This window comes from Nematostella vectensis, chromosome 9, assembly GCF_932526225.1.
Source record: "Nematostella vectensis chromosome 9, jaNemVect1.1, whole genome shotgun sequence".
Taxonomy (NCBI): domain Eukaryota; kingdom Metazoa; phylum Cnidaria; class Anthozoa; order Actiniaria; family Edwardsiidae; genus Nematostella; species Nematostella vectensis.
In genome coordinates, this window is record NC_064042.1 from 2,338,620 (window position 1) to 2,353,039 (window position 14,420).

The 14,420-nt window shown below is 39.7% G+C and overlaps 2 protein-coding genes across 2 annotated transcripts; both read right to left on the reverse strand.

The window, feature by feature from the left end:
- Positions 1-186: 186 nt before the first annotated feature.
- On the reverse strand, positions 187-3,523 carry LOC5511657 (thymidylate kinase). Its single transcript, XM_001631982.3, has 5 exons — positions 3,269-3,523; positions 2,649-2,757; positions 1,729-1,819; positions 1,070-1,258; positions 187-475 (listed from the first exon to the last, which is right to left on the reverse strand). Exons 1-5 carry the CDS (start codon positions 3,399-3,401, stop codon positions 353-355), a joined length of 645 nt encoding a protein of 214 aa, XP_001632032.3. The 5' UTR covers positions 3,402-3,523; the 3' UTR covers positions 187-352.
- A 2,761-nt stretch (positions 3,524-6,284) lies between these two features.
- On the reverse strand, positions 6,285-12,553 carry LOC5511693 (RYamide receptor). The gene is made up of 4 exons (XM_032381004.2): positions 12,339-12,553; positions 12,222-12,256; positions 11,716-11,795; positions 6,285-8,039 (listed from the first exon to the last, which is right to left on the reverse strand). Exons 3-4 carry the CDS (start codon positions 11,777-11,779, stop codon positions 6,949-6,951), a joined length of 1,155 nt encoding a protein of 384 aa, XP_032236895.1. The 5' UTR covers positions 11,780-11,795; positions 12,222-12,256; positions 12,339-12,553; the 3' UTR covers positions 6,285-6,948.
- Between the last annotated feature and the right edge of the window lie 1,867 nt (positions 12,554-14,420).

Below are 14,420 nucleotides of genomic sequence, written 5' to 3' on the forward strand. Positions count from 1 at the left end.
TGAAGTCGATCTAGTCCCCTTTGCTCTGTCCGCGGGCAAAATAAACCCCTATGCACGGTCCCTGAAAACAAAACTGAGGTTCGTGTACTTTCTCGACTTCAACATTGCAGGGACCTTATTCCCACATTTGACAATTTCACCTGATTTGTACAATTTTCCTAGGTTTGACTAATTGTTGGGACACCATTTCATGTAAATTTACCGTATTATTCCTAATTTTGCAGAAATATACAGTGACAAACATGACAAAAAATATACATTCTTCATATACTGATTACTAGGCATTATGCAGTACATACAAAAATAATAATAAAAAAGGATTAGAATGCTATAGTTCCTATTATTCTAATTGTCATTGCACTTTGGACGTCCACAATGGTTCTAATGCTTTGTCGCTCGCATGTTTGATAGTCTCACAGGCGATTTTCTGTATTTCTTTATGCAATTCCTCAATAGATTTACCAGCATCTAGAACCTATGATACAGTGAATTTGTTATCCATCAGACAAACAAACAGACAAAAGGACTAATGAAGGGAAGATGGAAAGATAGACTGATTAACAGACAGATATAGAAACCCGGGGGGGGGGGGTCCAATAAAGGAAGGGCAATTTTGGCGTGGTCAACAGAAATTTTTACCCATAAGAGATAGCAAATTGGGTGTAGTCAAAGGAACTTTTAACCCTAAGAGATGGCAGAATCTTAAAAAAAAGTTAAACACCCCCTTGGTTGAATTTTATACCCAATTTTGCAAGATCAGAAAAATCCATCCCCTAGAACACCCCCTAAGGGATGGCAGTTGGACAGGTGACAATCAACCCGTTTAATTTTCTGGTTATCACCCCCTCCGTGTATAAAAATGAATGGACAGAAAACAGGCATAAAGCGTATGGACAGACAGCCAGATGGACAAACATACGGAGTATACAGGCGGAAACGATTGAATAACAAACACTTATAGATAACGATAATACCCAACAACAATACAGAAATATTTCAACAAACATACACAGAGAGTAAATAGACAAATAAACAAACCATTTCACAGATAGTGGCAGCTGTATCTTACCTTCCAAGAGTCTGCCTGAAGCTCTTTGTATCGGTTGGCAACTGATCTCTGAAAGTCACTAGTTTCATATCTCTCTCCCCCATACTCTGACCTCTCAGCGGCATTATCCACGGATATATCCAGGAATATCACAATATCTGGAGCAGGGAGACCTCGGTCTGGGGCCTTGCACCACTCCAGGTCAAAGCCCTGGGAAATAAATTATGTAAGAATAACCTGTGCAACCTTTTCTGGGCTTTTATGAACTTTCAGAGTAGGCAGTGGAGATTCATAAGTGGTGGGGGGGGGGGGGGGGGGGGGAATCATTTTATCTTTTTAGTTAATAAAATAAAACTTAAGTTGACTTAAAAAAAAGTAGCCGGTGCTCAGTGGAAAATAGCTGGTGCTTCCGCGGCCGCCGGGGCCTAATGAAACCCCTGCTTTTTAAAAAAGTAAGACTTAAGTCTCAGCTACAATAACCTGCCTTATTGGTGTTTCTAGAGGTTTTAAGTTTACAAAGTTACCCATTGTATAGAACCAAGGACTTATTAAGTAGCCTGGACATTCCCACTCTGCCACAGCCTGGTATACTGTAATAGCGCCTCATTGCTTTACCAAACCAGGTTACTTTTAGACTTTAAATGAAGAAAAATAATAAGAAAATTTGCTAAAGAGGATACCTTCTTGGCAGATGTAAAAGCAGCACCTGAAAATGCGTAGCGATCAACCACTATTGTTGTTCCAGTATTGAGAAGACTTCTAATTTTGGGACTGAAAACAAGAGAGTTGAAGAAATGATTAGTAAAAAAGGTAGAGGAGATGTTGGAGAGTACATTTATCTGGGTGTTTAGAGAAAAAAAAGCATTTGTGAAAACACTTTTGCCTAGCATTGCCTCGTCTCAAAACACCACTGAAAGCAAAACCTGGAAACACCCATGAAATGGAGGGCGGGACAGAATAGCACAATGCATTGTTATAGCATTAAGGGCATTATGTCTTTCCTTTGGCTGAAGTTCTGGGTTAAGATGGGCAAAATTCTATTTGCTAAACCAGGACTCTAGACAAATAAACCCCCTCTCTCTATAAAGTAAATCAGCCCCCTTCCACCCCCATTCCCCAAGAAACATAAAAATATTAAACATAACACATTTTCAAGAGTGATTGTTGATACAAGCACAATTACACTAATTAGTAGTTAATATCATCTTAGATTTTTGTAGTGACAATAAACCATTTTTGGAAGAGGGTTTTTTTATATCCCGAATAATCAATGTTGAGAAACAAATTTCGGATATCGCTTAAACCAAATTCAATAATGGTTTTATTATACATTGATCCAGTAAAACACATTTCATGAAAACAAAATGTACACCCAATTTGCACAAAGGCAAAGGAATCCATTAAAGTGTGTTAAAGGTGCATTGCATGCGTAGAATCACTAATCTGCTAGTTTATTAGTGAAGACCCTTAGACTTTGTGATTATCAAAACAAAGCGCAGGCTCTTAGCCAGTCAGAATTCACATATGGAGTACAATGTATAATAATAAAACTTTAAGCCCCCTCTCTCTAATATGCAGTCTTATCAGTTTATATACTTACACTGATTCCCATCTGTTAGCGGAGAAGAGAAGATGGATTGCATGGTCGTCTAGCTCTGATGTCCCTTGTAGGTAGGAGTTTATACATTGTCCAATAGCTGTACTCCTGTCTAGAATTCAAGTTCCTGTCAATTTAATGGTGTGACTATGCAAAATTCATCAATCTCCCCCCATCTTCCCACAACCCTTTGTGATGTGTGTGTGAAAAAATGATACTGATAAAAATAAACTTAACATCTTGTTTACAATTTTGATGCCTGACCTTGGTTTCATGCGAGCATCCCAAAGATGTGGAAATTGTAGTATTTACAGTAAGTATTGTATTATTTTTTTCATCACTACAGACAAATCTTAAAATATCGTATAGAATTCCAATGATGTAAAGAATAAAAAACAAATATTTAGAATACCAGGTTCAAGAAAATTAAGTAAGTAATAGGTAAAAGTAACTTATACACACAATGTGTACTGTATATAAGCTTACGTATGGACTAAATTCTATTATCTGGAGATAGATCAGGATATTTTAATTATTCTACTTTTAATCTAAACAATCAAAGTTATGAAACGGATAAATACAATGGGCTTTTTCACCGGCAACTTAACGTAACTTAAGCTTACCTGGAAACCGCATATGCTCGATATTTGTCCCAAGTGATCTCAAATAATCTACCAGCAGACGGCTTTGGGTGGATTTTCCCGATCGATCGCAGCCCTCGAAGCAAATAAGCGCTCCTCTGGTAGAAAGCGTCATTACAATCAGTGCCAAATATACCTCAAAAGTTTATACTTGTGTCATTGAGTAATTCGTGGGGATTCTATGTGCCCTAGTTGCAGGAGAGTGTGAATTTCGCGCCTTTTTTCTGAATAACTTACCTTGAAATTCTTTTGAACATTGCGACCCCCCCTTCTAGACTGTAGGCGCGGCTACCTGGTCCCTATAACAGGGATCCCATATAGGGACCATGGCGGCTAGCTGTTTGTCTCGTCACCACGGTTAAACCAGTCAAATGTTCGTGTATCGAATATTATATTTAATTTGTCTACTGAATATATCTGTAATAAAGCCATTTTCTTGAAGTTGTTGTCATACATTGATCTGGTTCCGTTCTGGTTCATGTATGAGTGAGGAAAATCACCTAAACTGTTATGAATCACGGCTAAAACGGAACCAGATCAACTATGACAACAACTTCGATTGGGTGGCTATCAAACCCTCCCCCCCCTCCTTTTTGAGTAAAAAGAAAGTATTTTATTGTTTGAAAAATATAAATGTCTAAGGGACGGGAGGTACTGTCCATGTGCCTTCGTCTGCTTTACTTTGCTGACACGACAAATCCAATACAGCTTGAAGTATTATTGTGGATCTATTTGACCTTCCAAGAACCACTGGATCAATTATACAGTAGGCCGTCTATCTGGCCATGACTCACCCCCCATTTTGAAATCCTGGATCCGTTTCTGCGTAAACAAATTAAATATAATATTTGATAGGCAAACATTTCGTCTTGTTTGCCCGTGGTCTCACGCTAGATGGATCCTCACATCCTAATAACAACTGGTCGAGAATGTTTAAAAAAAATTCCCAGAAATAACTGCGTTTTTTTAGTAAGACTCCATTGGGGAGCAAAACAAAGCAAAAATTGAGCAAAATACTCAATGTTTGTGATTAGCTTTCGGTGGGGGTGTAGGGACTTTTTAAAGAAATCTCCCTTATTCAAAAATGCAATTGTATTAATGATTGTATGGCATTTCTAGAAAAAGAGTTTTAAACAAGAAGGATAAATATGTTTTAAAATTTACAGGTACATACACAGTACAAATCACAGGTACAAATAAAGTCTCGTTAGGAGCACAGGGTACAGGGCAAGATTGAATCTCTTAAATCGTGCGGGGAATCAATCTGTGTACTCACAGGCCCGTAGCCAGGGGGGGGGGGGCTCGGGGGGTTCGGAAGAATCATCCCATTGGACAGGAAGGTCCGCTCTAATGAAGAAAAATTGAGTACCACTGCAAGCTAGGGCGAGCTACCTAACAGAAGATGGTCCGCTTAATGGGTAAACGAACCCCCCACTAAAAATCCTGGCTAGGCTACGGGCCTGACTCATGTATGAATCGTACTAACATTTGCTGGTATTATGGGATTAAGCTTAGGGTATATAGCATTCTTTTCCTAGGAGGGAATCAATCGGCTTACTCGTGTGTAAATCATAATCATTTGCTGGAATGTGGGATTATGCTTAGGGCAAGCTTACTCTACTAAGAAATTAATGGGAGTTCCCAAAGAACAAGGCTCAAATCATGGATGAGATATAACAAGTCTCCTACATATATAACTCGTTTGTTGAGCTGAATTTTGGACACGATGAGCGCACTTTTCCATTTCTTTTCTTTACAGACGGCGTACTAAACAACAGCTTTTGCTTTGTTTAATTTATCAAAATAAACAGCTAATCCCAAAATCCGATAACAAAATCTAAAATAAAAGAATCAGCGTATGCCCCGATAAACTGTACTGGTAAATAGGCTTTTTCTGAATATATTTCTAACAGGAATAAGAAAATTGATGTCTTCACTCAGCTCAATCAAAGAAGGCATCACAAAATAAAGCAAAAATTGGGCAAAAATACTCTGTTGTGTTTGTGAATACAATAACTTTTGGTGGGAGTGTAGGAACTCTGTAAAGATATCTCCCTAGGGGAGACTTACTCAAAATATACAATAATACCTAACGGTTGATAACGCAAAAAGTATATTTCTGGAATTTTAATCTTACATGGAAATTTGACGCTTCGAGCTAACCATCAGTCTTCATAGTGACTTATTCATGTGATGACAGAGCGTCACGTGACAATCTTCGAGGAACTGAATCTAAATCTTACCTCCGTTCCTCGACGGTTGTCTCGTGACGCTCTGCCGTCACGTGACTAAGTCACTGATGAAGACTGATGGTTTCGGTGAAGACGTCAAATTTCCATGTAAAATCAAAATTTCAGAAAAAGACTTTTCAAGTTTTAAAATTTTAATTTTAGCTCTGCTGATTCTAGATCTATAGCATTTTATGTTAACTACATAGGCGTAATCTCGCACCGGAAAACTCCACTAAGCTTACTGTAAGTGTTTGTTATTTTCATTGGCGGGTGTACTAAACGCTTCCAGCAACAATTAAGAAACCATAATATATCATGCGGCGGCATCATGAGACCATCATGTGCAATAATTCAATGGTCTCGTGTTGGGGTTGCGAACCACTGCTGTGCACCCCAATAGTTTTTGGACCTGCGTTTTTGTGATCCTTCTTTACGTACCGTGTTGGGGCAATAGCAAGGCTTTATATATCTTTTGTGTGAAAATTCGATCTAAATTTTTACTCCATCGATAAATAGATCGTTCTTGACCGCAAAAAAGGGTAATTTTTTTTCAAAAGATTGTAAAATATTATACATTTTTCACATTATATCTATAACTGTGCAATTCCCATCACCTACCCAGAATTTATGGATGAAATTCCAAAAGTGAATTTTAATTGAGGGATAGCACTTTGGGTGTGGTCAGTAGCAATTCTTACCCCTGAGAGTACATTGGGTGTGGTCGAAGCACATTTCTAAAATAAAGAGAAGCCCTAAAACCAAACACATTTTCAGTATTTCTGAGTTTTATTGCAGTCCTCTTAAAAGTCACCGCCATCAAGCACATCCCTTCTGACGACTTTTAAGGGATAACAGAATCGGGAGAGTCTTGGAACACCCCTTAAAGAATAGCAGTTGGTGAAACTTTGAACAAACGCACGCAGAATGTTAATTCTACGGTAGACGAACGAGTCCATCTGCCCTTTCCAGGTCAATATTCAAGTCGGTGCTTTATCAAGCCCTTTATTAGACATCATAGGGCAACGCGTGTTACCAAGACAACCAAGACTAGGATAAGTTAGCAGTCAGTAAGCATTCAAGTTCTGACTGACGCCTGTTTGCCAAGTTTTCGTCATCTCCTAATGCACGCTGAAGCGTTTCCTTACCACGCCTGTTGGTATGGAAAGTTCAGGTCAATCAGCACGTTTTTTGCACCATTATTGGCAAGCTCGAGGACTTAGCCTTTGCAATCCAAGAGCGGGTCCAGGGGGTGAATTGATTAGCTACCAACAGCCCACCCCTTTTCGACTTATTTAAACCAATTTTTCTATTCAATTTCTAGCCCCCCCCCCCCCCCCCCCTAACAAAGTCTAAACCCGCCAGGGCCAAGATGCTGCGCTCCGCACTTTGATCCTTATTAAATACTCGGTTTTCTTTCCCCCGTTTTCTTTATCACAATGAGCTCTTTTGTGATAATAAGCTTGGCTTTGGCACTCTAGGGCTTCTTTCCGAGAGATCGGGCGTGCCTAAAGGCGTAAGATTACTATATTGTTGCTTTCTTATAGTGGCGAGCCGCGTGCGTGTCACAGGACTCCCAGGCGTACTAAAAACATCAATGTCCTCATGTCGCTTCCAAAAGCACAACACTCGCTTGAACTCACGCCGGAATCTGTCCGAAAATATTACGTAAATAATAGGGTTGGTACAACTGTTGAAGAAGCCAAACCAGGGCAGTAGCATGTCTAGCTTGATGGGGATTCTCCTCAATGTATCCGGCCACGTGACGTGGATCAACTCACGCACTTGCAAGGGAAACCAACAAAGTGCGAATAGCACAACGACAGTGACGAGCATTTTAGTGGCTTTCCGTCTAGAGGCGCGCACAGACTCGTGGTTGCTCCGGTTGAGCGGATTTTCTTGGCTTTTTGCCGTGCCACAGCCCCACAGCTTGCGGCCCGTTACAGTATAAACGGAGCCTATCAGGCCCAAAGGGACTATATACGTGAGAAGCAAAAACATGATGATGTAGAGACTTTGGTCCATTTTGCCCCAGTCCTCCACACAATGGTATCCTGTATCGTCGTTGATCACTTTTAACGCAATCATCAGCGGTATACTAAATATCACCGAGACCAACCAGACGAGGACTATAGACCATTTTGTCACAGTCTTGGTGAAGTACTTCTTCATCGGCTGCATTACAGCGAGACAGCGGTCGACGCTAATTACAAGAAGTGTGTACACAGACCCAAATATGGACACCATCTGAGACGAGTGCACGACGGTGCAAGTAACAGAGCCCGCGATCCCGCCAAACCATTTGGATCCGATGTAGTAAAACTTGATAAGATATGGGAAGACCAGTATAGTCATGAGCAGGTCAGCGGCTGACATGTTTGCGATGAGGATGTTGGTGACATTGCGCATGTGCATGCGCGTGCGTATTAGGTGGATGACGGTGCAGTTGCCGACAGTGGAGACGATAAAGCAGACGATCCCGAACAGCGTCAGACCCACTTGTACATCGAGCAGCCCAGTCTCCGCTACAAACACAATGTAGAATATAAAGTTAAAGTAAGTCGTCTCCGCTACAAACACAATATAGAATATAAAGTTAAAGTAAGTTGTCTCCGCTCCAAACACAATATAGTTACATTAAGGCAAGGGTGTGTGTATGGGTAGAGATAGAGAGGGCGTGGGGGGAGGGGGGTGTACACCTAGCAATTCCACCCCTGCTACAAACATAATGTTGAAGATATAGTTAAAATAAGGCATAGGTGTGTACATGGGTAGTGGTAGAGAGGGTGTGGGGGAGGGGGTCTACACCTAAAGCAATTCCACCCCTGCTACAAACATAATGTTGAAGATATAGGTAAAGTAAGGCAAGGGTGTGTACATGGGTAGAAATAAAGGGGAAGGGGGTTGGTGTACTCCAAGCAATCCCGCCTCTGGTACAATGTAGAAGGGAAAAGCATTGGTGTGTATATGGGTAGAGACAGACCGAGAGGGCTGCACAGACAGACAGACAGACAGACAGACAGACAGACAGACAGACAGACAGACAGACAGACAGACAGACAGACAGACATGACATCGCGGGGTGTGTACTCGTACCCACGGTGACATGACTAAAAGGGTAGACGTGTTTGAGGGAGAGCAAATACCCAAGAAAGGAAAGACATTATTTTTTTCGGGGTCCGGTATCCATCAAATCTCGTGTGGTCCGGTATTCGAACCCCGCGATACCTCAAAAGCTCAAAATAGTGAGTTGATTTGTAAAATGACCATCAAAAACTGGCTTTTATTGAATGATCATGTGCGAACAAAATCTTCACGAACATCGACGAAGGTCAAAAGCGTAACCTCGCCTCGTGCAACCGTAACCCGTAAAGTGAACAAAGTTAAAAATTCTATTGAGGAAAAAAATATGTTATTTCCCAGCTAAGGGCCGGTCCGTATCGTGAGATACCGTGACGGTGGTCTTGAAAATACAGACCGAAACCTCCTAGCTGGTAAATAACATATATATAAGGACAGTAAGAGAGGGGGTGTGCATATCAGGAATCATTAGGCCAACAGAAGAGCAAAGGACATACCTCCCATCTAAAAATTGTACGAGTTCAGGAAAAAAATACGCACTAGAAAAAGTGAGAATTGAAGACCGTTTTCACGATGTTGCGCTTCCACCAAAAATGCCACAGACTGGCGGGCCACCGCTGATCTAAAATTGCGGACGAAATGGAGTTTACAGACGAAGCTATAGAAAAAGCTGCCAGAGTGCGCCTTTTGCAGAGTTTTGGCGCTAGAGTCAAATTCCCCTTTGTCTGCATCATTTTGGATCATCTTGTGGAATTTTGGACGCGCGCGCAACGTGAAAACGGTCTGAGTTTCTAGAGGTCACCCATCTCCTCTAAAAACATAATAGAAAGAACAGCAAATGCATTTTTGGGAAGTTTGAGAAATTTAGGGAAAAGACACGTGTTTCTCGAGTGCTTTTACACGACCCACTTCACATTGCCAATGTTCCGGCTATAAACAGATGTTCTTTAGATAAAACTCCAGTAAATAAGATCTAAATTTTATCATATACGCCGTAACATATAGGTGTTAAAGTACCATGATTGCCTTATCTCAAGCTTTGTTCGAACGGCCCTTTTATTGAATCTAACATCCACACTTGCTCACATTGTTAGTTGTGTTAATAGATGATAATAAGAAGTTTAAATTACCCATCAAAAAAGGGCAACCTAAAAAATCATCGGCTCTAAAACACAAAAACGTTAATTAGTTTCACAGCTTGACAAATTCTTTGATTATGTGAGTTTAACGCTTCTTACAGCGAAAGTAGATATCATGTTTAAAGACATTGTTCTATGGAGGGTTTTATTTAACGGCACTGAAACCCGCTGTGCCAATAAAGCCGACAATTGAACGCTATTAATAAAGGATATTTATAAACAAAAACACCACCTCCGTAATCTGTGGAAGTGAAAGGATGTATAAGGCAGTTTCGGTTGTTGATATGAAATTTTACTTGAGTTCCATTTTAAACTACCCTGGGTACCAGTGGCTTGAGCTTCACTCCGACAACATGAACCACGAAGCGGCGTCTCGTAGTCAGTAAAGGCGCATAGTAAACGAAGGAAGCTCGAGACTCTGGTACCCAGGGTAATTTTAAACTTTTTTTGTCATAAAATTACATGGTTTTCCGTCTAGTTCTTTCAGCTAAATGAAATTCCAAGGAAAGTTTTGCTTTTTGTGCGCAAAAAGAAAAACATAGAAAATAGATTATAACATAATAACGTAGAAATAACTATGTTATATTGCCGGTTTTTTTTATCTAATCGTACAGACCTTACAGATAGTGTAGTGGTGTGGTGATAAATTTTCAATTAGCAGCGTTCGCGCTCACGCAAAGAATCAATTAACTGGTATAAAAACAACCCTGCATCAATAAAAAAACAAAACGACCGTGTGATAGGCCCTGCTGTGTGGGTTTTCTATCTCGACCATAGACAGAATCGCATAGTCTTCACATGTTGTTCATAACATAATAGGAGATGTGTACGAAGACTATCGTAGACGTTAAGAATGAAATAAGTTGACACTTTCTTCAAATTTGAGACTGCAAGTCAGCCAGGAGTCTTTCATTTCATTTCTACGCTCTTGACTTTTGAACAGAAGTATCTGGTTGAATCATGGTATAGATTGTATCAGCTATATCAGAGCAACGATCTCAGACAATGTACCTCACTCTATTAATCACGCTATCATAAAGTGCTCAAGTGGTCTGAATAAGCTAAAAGGAAAGGTTTAAGCCGGGTGAGATATCTAAAACACGAGACGGAAGGTCCTTGTCTGAGCGTTGTTATGAAAACATAACTTGGAACAAGTCGCAGTGGCGCAGAACATAAGACTAATCTCAATCTATTGCTTATCAAAGCCCTCAAACGCCACTAAACCGCCCAAAGAATGGTCCAAAAGGATGAATTGTATATTTGCTTTAATTCCCACTTGTTTTAAGGCACGTTTTAGCAAGGAATCTAGAAGCTGATTACGATCTAGAGAAATTAGCCGGATATTGCGAGTTGAGAAATTCGCCAAAAAAGACAGGGATCACTACAACGCTGAAATAAAGTGATAATTTTGACAGGCAAAAAAAAAAACACTGCCAAAAAATTAGCATTTCTGTGACCCAGTATGACCTAGAAAAGTAAAAAATTCATATACAACCAACACAGATTCCAAAACGATTATACCTACCACTAAGTTGAAAATCACTTAAAATTACTTAGGGTGCTAAAGTATTGCTCGCGCGATTTCCTCGTCGTATAAAGTCTGTTAGAAAAACAGGGGACTGGAAAGCGCGAGTGATGATGTCTCCTTTGTCTAGTTTGTCTTTTCCTGTTTTGCTAAGCACTAGAGGCCAGGTAAGGTCCCCTGTTGTCAATGCTCGATGACAGAACGAACGAAGGCTCCAAATAGCAGTTTATAGCTTTCAATATAATACGCGTCGACACAATAAATAACGTCCGATATGGCTTGCCCGCAAAATCTGACCCACTCTACGAGGAGTGACTATACAATGCAAAGTTTCCAAACAATCACTCGTTGATGATGTATAATATATCTTCTAGCCTAAATTTATCTTCCTAGATAGGGTATTTTAGTGTGCGTTGAGTTTATACTGTAGTATACGTGTAACAGTTGGACTCCTACCAGATCCCTTGTTAGGGAGAGAAGATGTTTCGGTGGTATTGACATCCTCCATTTGGATCTGCATCTCTGGATCTCTGCTTCTCGAATACAAGAAGGAAAGACCACATATCAACACGAATACGTGACGTCATCGGTCATTGGGCAGCGACAAGGTATCTGATAGGGGGGGGAGGGGGAGGGGAAGTAGAGGGGTATTTTGGAGTAAATGCTTCAAGATATACAGGAAGCTCAGATGATAATCCCAAAAGACAGTTTTGTGATTAAGGTTAAGAATAGATATTGGAACATAGCTTGGAGGTCAAAACCGCTAAAACTTCTCACGCAAGATGAGTATTCGAAACAGCATTCAAACTGCTTTGCAATGAAAATTTTCAAATGCAAAATTCTCCCTTGTGTGTGGTGTTAATATTTGAAACAAATAAAAAAAAAGCGATATTAAACATGCATAAAATATCTGAAAAAGCAATACACGAGGAATAATGTTTTACCTTTGAATAATGTTTTACCTTTGAATAAGGTGCTCTTCATCTATTGTAGTAGCCTGAAAAAAGGGAAGCGAGTTTCTCATCAAAGATACATCTCGGGAATAAAAAGAGAAACAATAATTTTAAAAATCGCCCAACCGAATCGAAAGGAATGTTTTGCGCAGTGCTAAGATAAGCAATCCACTGGATTCGAGCGCTTTGGAGAGGAACAGAGTTTATCTTGTCGTGAGCAACCGGGAGCAACACAAAAGCAAACTTGATTGATTGGAAAGCAAAATGCGGCAAATGTTGAATAGTTGTCCAGCTTGCGTGTGTTGACAGCACGCAAACAGAGATTCGGTGTACAAAACCTGGAGATAATTAATTTTCAGTTATGAGAACCGTCACTAATTGATTATAGTTGCTTTTAGAGCGACAAATAAATGGTGTTTTCAAACTGAAAGAGTGGTGCATTAGAGTGATTTAAAGCTGCCAATTGAGTTCTAATCGTTAAATAAGAACACCCTTCACGTTGCAGTTTGGCGCTTTTAATCTTCCATATTGACTACTTTCTTTGCATCTTTATATTTTAGTATACTCACTTTCTGCGTTAGCTCGGGCTGAACTTCCTTTCGTTTCTTTTAGATCTTCCGGAATACCACCGCTAGAGTTGTTTATAAATAGTGCAAATTCCATCAATATTGTTTCCTCTGTTATCACAAACACTCGGTTTGGCTCCAATAGATAGAAAAACTGCAAATTTTTGTATGGTAGCAACAGAACTTTTCACGCCGGAATGTGCCACACAAGAATATACACTTTCCATCCAAACTGTTTGGATTCGTCACACGGTTTGTTTGTTTTCAGGATGGGACGTGACAACAAAGGAGTCCCGAGTCTTTCGACAACTCTATCGTGATAAGCTTATCAGTACAAGATCTATGTGGATGGAAAAAACATACGACACAAGCAGTTACATAAACCCTAAGCTACACGGCTTTTCAAACTTATTAAAAAAAAACAGGAAAGGTATTTTCGACTGAGTCACTTTTAAGAGGATAAACAAAAGTCGTTATATTTTGACAAGCACAAGCATAGCTTCGAACAGCTTTATCGCATTCTCCCCCATTTCGCCTTGCGAAAAAATATAAAAAGTTTTAAAAGACAGAATCACTTGACAGTGAACTGATGAGCAATCCAATCTAATTGAATTTCAAAATTGACTGAATAAACAACGATTATGCAAAATAATAATGGTTTTAAACGATCAAGTAAAATGGCAGAAATTCATTAACTTTTCCAAAAACAATGTCTCTGAATAGTTTAACTTTCCAGTATGTATTCAAATCATCACAATTTTCTATTTTTGTTCAGTGCTAAATTGATATTTATTAGTGGAAATCCCAATCTACAGTAGTTCATGGAATTTCTCAATAAAGGTATTGATAGGTTTTCCGAAAACTCTTGTGTTTTCTAATTTGTCTAAATGGAGTACGAATAAACTATTAAAAAAAACCTCACTCAAACTGTCAATATGTCAAATATGGTGAATAGCGACTTGCAGGTCTTTTCATTCATGTTTTAATACTTATAATGACAAGACATAATAAAATCTACTTGGGGTATGTTTATGTGGAGATATTCCGGTTAAGACGCCAACACGGCGTTACGACAAGGGGGAAAAACTTCAACGAGGTTCAATGTGTAATATCCCTCTCCCTTCAACACAGTATTGTGATTTCTTAAATATATTTATTCCATTACATGAGATGGCCTCAGAGCAACAATATTGTGCTTCTTTTGCATTGCGTTTTTTTTAAACAATACAAGAAAAGGTTTGTTTTCAACAATGAAGAGGTTACCACGCCGAAGTTGACTTGTGATCGATACAGAAAAAAGCTAATTTTCCTACAACAAGATTGTCTTTTCACAGAAGATAATAGAGTAGTGCTTCCTCTCTTTTTCATTAATAAACCACACGATGCATTCCATTCTTTTTTGCACTGGAACCGCTATTTCATAATGATTTCAAAAGCGGCCAGACTAGGGACCGTGAAATGTGGCCGCGTTTGGCCAAATACAGTACTTTTGCGATAAATTTATATTTTGAAATTAGGTGCTTTGGTCGCTAAATAGAGGCTGGCCGCTAACATGTGGTCGCTTAATAGAGGCTGGCCGCTAACATGTGGTCGCTTAATAGAGGCTGGCCGCTAACATGTGGTCGCTTAATAGAGGCTGGCC

Coding starts and splice junctions, on each gene's coding strand:
- LOC5511657 (XM_001631982.3), bottom strand. CDS start 3,401: ATGACGCTTTCTACCAGAGGAGCGCTTATTTGCTTCGAGGGCTGCGAT. Junction 1,820..2,648: donor GCTAACAGATGGGAATCAGT/GTAAGTATATAA, acceptor TCTTGTTTTCAG/TCCCAAAATTAGAAGTCTTC. Junction 1,259..1,728: donor CTTTTACATCTGCCAAGAAG/GTATCCTCTTTA, acceptor TTTATTTCCCAG/GGCTTTGACCTGGAGTGGTG.
- LOC5511693 (XM_032381004.2), bottom strand. CDS start 11,779: ATGCAGATCCAAATGGAGGATGTCAATACCACCGAAACATCTTCTCTC. Junction 8,040..11,715: donor TCTCCCTAACAAGGGATCTG/GTAGGAGTCCAA, acceptor TTGTGTTTGTAG/CGGAGACTGGGCTGCTCGAT.